General features: G+C 39.5%; 1 protein-coding gene across 1 annotated transcript in view; it reads right to left on the bottom strand.

The window, feature by feature from the left end:
- The window catches only part of LOC138041934 (uncharacterized), an 18,000-nt gene that overhangs the window by 2,403 nt on the left and 10,597 nt on the right, over positions 1–5,000 (bottom strand). The window contains exon 4 of the mRNA XM_068887995.1: positions 3,252–3,401. Coding sequence (XP_068744096.1) covers positions 3,252–3,401 — 150 coding nt within the window. The remainder of the gene's footprint in view (positions 1–3,251; positions 3,402–5,000) is intronic.

Raw genomic sequence — 5,000 nt, 5'->3', positions numbered from 1 at the left:
CCGCATTAGCCTCCATTGCAAGCTAGTTCCAGTCCAATACCAGGAATACGAATATGGTCTATTCCTAGGTTTCTCTAAATTGACTATTATTGTCAATTTAGGACACTTTATTTAGCGCTTGATATGGATTATGGGAAATGAATATCTATTTTTAAAATCCGAACCCCGATGCCTAAACTCGCTGGACTCGAACCTGGGAATGTTCGATTATTAACCCTTTCACTTAACCACTAGACTACCGCATCGCTAACTGCCAGAAATTTTTTTTTTTAAATATGTCAATATATTTTTTCTTCCGAATGCCGCTGTAAACGTGTATTATCTCCGGCTAAGAAACAAGTTTAAAAAGGAGAAAATGTCGGTTACCAATCCTTAAGAGAAAGATAACTATTTAAAAAATCAAGTACTAGACTTAACCACCGGTCAGCAATGATTTTATGTATACTAATTAGATTTGATAAATGATCGGTGCAATTGTCAGACAGTTGATCTTTAGTTGTTAAGTGGATAAAAACAGTTCCTTCAGATTGGGCGCTCTGGGTTCAAATCCCGTGCAGGGATGCAACTTTTCCAGGACAGAGTAATCTAAATTGATGGTAACAGTCAATCCAGGCAAAATTACGAATTGTGGATAATCGTCATTTCAGAGGTAGAGGATATGTTGTGTGTTTTGTACTTGCCCTCTCCCAAAGGTTGGTAGAGAAACCTCGTGGTCCTGGGTTCTAATTTCGTTCAAACTGCTAAATATGAGTTGCACATCGATTTCATAACCTTCCCAACTTTCATTCAGGGAAGATGTAATTTTGGGATGTAATTTCTTGCAACAGGTAGCCACATATAAACATCTGAATTAAAATCACTGACACGTTGTGCTGCCTATGCGTTCAGCTTTCTTTTCATCGGAGACGATACGATCAGTCGATCGACGTACGAGGTGAACGAAATAATTTTTTTTACCGGGTTGCCTATGGCAAACCCAGTCGAGGTCTGCGTTTAGTTTGTTTGTTATATATTTTTTCTTTTTTTTTTTTTTTTTTTTTTTTTTTTTTTCCGTGTCGGTAAAAGTCTTGCCTGTCACTCCTCTGGTAAGTGGTGTCTTTGTGCATAGAGCCTTCTGCGCGTATTTCCTTAGGATCGAGAGGGTAGTGGAACTGTGTAGATTTCTCTGGTGGACACAGTAGAATCATTAACTTAGCCTGCAATGGCGTCGAAAGTCATGTAACGCGAATGGCGTTTTAGTGGATCCTTAAACAAAATATACCCTTGTGGAGCTCAATAATGGAAAGTCAGTTGGATAAACTAGGCAGGAATCTCAAAAGCGACGAGTACTGGACTTCGACAACAATCTATCGCCCGTCGAGACGAAATCAAAGTGAGCTGTATTTACTGAAGTACATGGTAATTTGACACGATTGAGTTTCTTGTCTTCACGCACGCAATGAAATAGGAAGAAGTTTTCGCCTCTAAGAGCAAATATGTTGTTTGTTTCAATAAATTTTTCGCTGGAAAAGGATTCTGTGGTATTTTCTGCCTTTGTGAATTATAATATCATGTTGTGTATTGAATTTTCGAGCGTAAGGTTGAAATGTGATATGGGAGAAGTTTTTTAGTATTGCTCTGTAAGCAGGAAGGGTTCACAGGCCTGTTGGAAGCGTGCTTGAGTTTCAACAAAATGAGCCCCAAAATCAGTGAAATCTTGTGACGCAGATGAATAATAAAGTAGCTGCTATTTCCAAAATGATGGAATTACCTGACTCTCCAAGACGCGTACGACGTTATTTATCACCAGGTAATACCTGACCGTCCCGGAAACTTCCTTCTGCTCTTTCTAAAAACTGTGTATCGATAGTTATTTGCTTTTTCATCAATATTTGTTTTGCATAAAGCAAACTAACAAAATCTGTACCTTGCTGAGTTCGCATTTGTTAGCGTTAATAGTATTTTCGGTCAGATGCTTCTGTATTTTATGAGGGGTTTATTGTTTTGGTCTCCCATCCTAACACTAACCCCGCCCGAATGGGCTTAACTTCAGTGAAGTTTAGTATTACAAAAATGTCAGATGCTCAGAGGGCACACTTGTGGCGAAAAGAAGTTGTGCTGAAGTGAACTTGAAAATTATCAACATGTCAGCCCAGAAGCCAATGTTTCTCGCTTCTCTTTTATTTGTTATTCTTCAGAGACTGGAATGCTGTATTTCAATACCACACAATTCAGTGCCTTCTGATTTTCTGTAGCACGTACCAAAGGCAACCCAGTGTATGCTTCACGGAGGCATCTCGTTTCGAATATATTCCGCAGTTCAAAGAAATCTTCCCTACAGCTTATTAAGGTAAAAGTGGTGTATTGCAGTCTCGCCTCTAAATAGTCCTGATAGACCTTTTGTGACCACCTTGTTGCGATACATTTGGGATAGTTTTGATTGATCGAAGGAAATTTACTTGACCTTGCATAAGAAAAGTCAAAAATAAAACGAGAAAAATCTTATGGCTGTATTTATCAGAGTGACTACAAAAACCATAGCCTTAGAAGTTTGCTCAGTGTGTGCGGCTCTTGATTTCCAAAGCCACTTTGACAATGTTATCATCAATAAGAGGATAAACGCATAAATAACTGAAGTCAGTTTGTTAAATAGCCACACCTTTATCAATTATCAGGAAAATAAGTAAACAACGAGACCAGCACGCAAAAGTATCTCTTGGTAAGCTATCCTTGCTGCTTCTTTTATTGTTTTGAGTTGTCTGGTTATGAAAATGCTTAGACGGATGTCTGGGGTTACTCAACTGGATACGATCCGGAATGAATTGATCAGCCGTTGAGATACACTGAAGGTTACAGAGGTATCGAAGAAGATTCAAGAGAAAAGACTGTCATTGTTGAGCTTTGTCACGAGAAAAGACGAGAGTTGTGTGATGCGATGTGTGGAATTGGAGTGGAAGAGGAGACAGGAAGAGGAAGGCCAAAACGGAGTTGGATGGAGAACATCAGGAAAGATATCAGGATAAAGGATTTCAAGGTAACGAGTGGAGAATCCAAAGTGAGTGGACGCCTCCGCCCAGAAATGCCGACCCCACATAGAAGAAGAAGGAGGTGTGTGTGAAAGAACAAAAAGAAGAAGAAGAAGAAGAGGAAGACGACGACGACGACGACGACAACGACGACGACAACGACGAAGAAGAAGAAGAAGAAGACGAAGACGAAGACGAAGAAGAAGATTTGCGATCTCTGTCTCAGTAGAAAACACTGTCTCTTACCTCCGTTCGTTGTCATGTCACAGTACACTTTCAATGGGTTGCCAGTCTTCTTAGGGTCGATCCAGTACTTTCCGTCTCCAAATGAATCTCCAGAATCCAGGACGTCTTTGCAGGATTGAGCAGGCAGATGAGAGTACAGTCCTCGTGTCGCTTTGTCATAGAACAAAACATCATTACCAGTTAATTTTGTGGTAGAATATAACTTACTTTATTGGAAACTTGATAGAACAAAAGAAATTCAGTAAAAAACAAGAAATAAAACAATCTGGCGAGAGTGAATCCACTACAATATGTGGCTTCAGCTTGCGCGTGACGGAAATAATTCGCTTTCCGGCAAATCGAAAGTTAAATCTTAAAGACTCCCGAAAGGCGGAGTTAACTATTACTGAGGACGTTTGGGGCATGTAATACTCTTCCTTTTTCCATTAGTTTAAGCATTCTCCTAATGTTTCAGCGGTTTGAAATTTTACTTCATGCTCATTACAAGACCAAGCTAAGTTCTCATCGGCCGACAACGATACACCGGTAGCGCGCTCGTACAGTGCACGCTCTTTTTGCCTTTTATAAACGTTTTGTCGTCCGATCTTTAGAAGGTGCTTTTTCTTATAATTTTAGAAATTCAGTGGTTTTCACCCACGTGACAAGGCAGTCATGCTGGATGGCAACGGAGCGTTTTCCCTCGCGTGACCAGCAGACATAGTGGATTACTGAAACAAAAGAAAGTATTTGGATAAAAATAGAGTTCAAATCCCAGAGGATTAGTTTAGAACACCAACATGGCTGCCGTGACGTCATGTGAAAACGCTCTGTACAATACAATTTCTTTTCGCAGTATTGCATAATAATTAACAATAGCCCTTATTCACGATAGCCGCCAGGTTGGTTTTCAAATTGTCATGCAAATTAGCCATGTGTTATGCTGGGGGGGGTGGGGGCAAACATTTGAATAAAGGCAAATTGCGGAAAATCGTTTCGTCGAAATATTGAATTAACACTGCTAAAAGTACATTTTAGAATTTACAATTAATTACCTTTCATAATAATTTTCTATCTTTTCATTGCCTCCGACATTTTGACTTTCTACTTCTTTATCTGCTAATTTTTCATTTAAAAAAATCGAAGTAACTTGTTTCAGCATTCTATTTTACTACTTAGGTGATAAACATTCAATGAACATGAAACAAATCATCTGTGTGGCTAAGATGTTCGTTATAACCTCTCGAACTTGTGTCAGGTTTGCCCCCTCAGGAGTGCATAGCTAATCTGCATGATAACAGCAAATCCAACATGACGGCTATCGTGAATAAGGTCTATTATTCCATGAGCGTGCGTTGGATATGAGATAACAATCTTAGCCAACAAGCAGGAGTGGGATAATTGTTTTATTAAAAACGCCCACAAATTATGGATAGATCTCCCCTAATTTATTTTTTATTTTGTATTCCTGCAGGAATCATTCGGGAAAGTTCTAGATCATCGATGATTCGTCGATTTTTGAAGTGAAGTCACCGGCTTTTCAGTATAAGCACATGATGATAATTGCGAGATTATCAAACCTCCGGACATCCCATCCCAAGCAGATTGCACGAGTGAACCCAAGTGTACCTCTTTCATTGTCCCAGCTAGCACTAGTGATAAGCCTGGGCCGTAGACAGTACTCGGAGGCAAACTGAGGCACTTGCCTCATTCATTTTTTCGTGAATTTTTTAAAATAATGCGTGATTCCAGTGTTGTCTTTAAAATGCACTT

Source organism: Montipora capricornis, chromosome 1 (genome assembly GCF_036669925.1).
Source record: "Montipora capricornis isolate CH-2021 chromosome 1, ASM3666992v2, whole genome shotgun sequence".
Taxonomy (NCBI): Eukaryota; Metazoa; Cnidaria; class Anthozoa; order Scleractinia; family Acroporidae; genus Montipora; species Montipora capricornis.
This window is presented reverse-complemented; position numbering and strand designations above follow the sequence as displayed.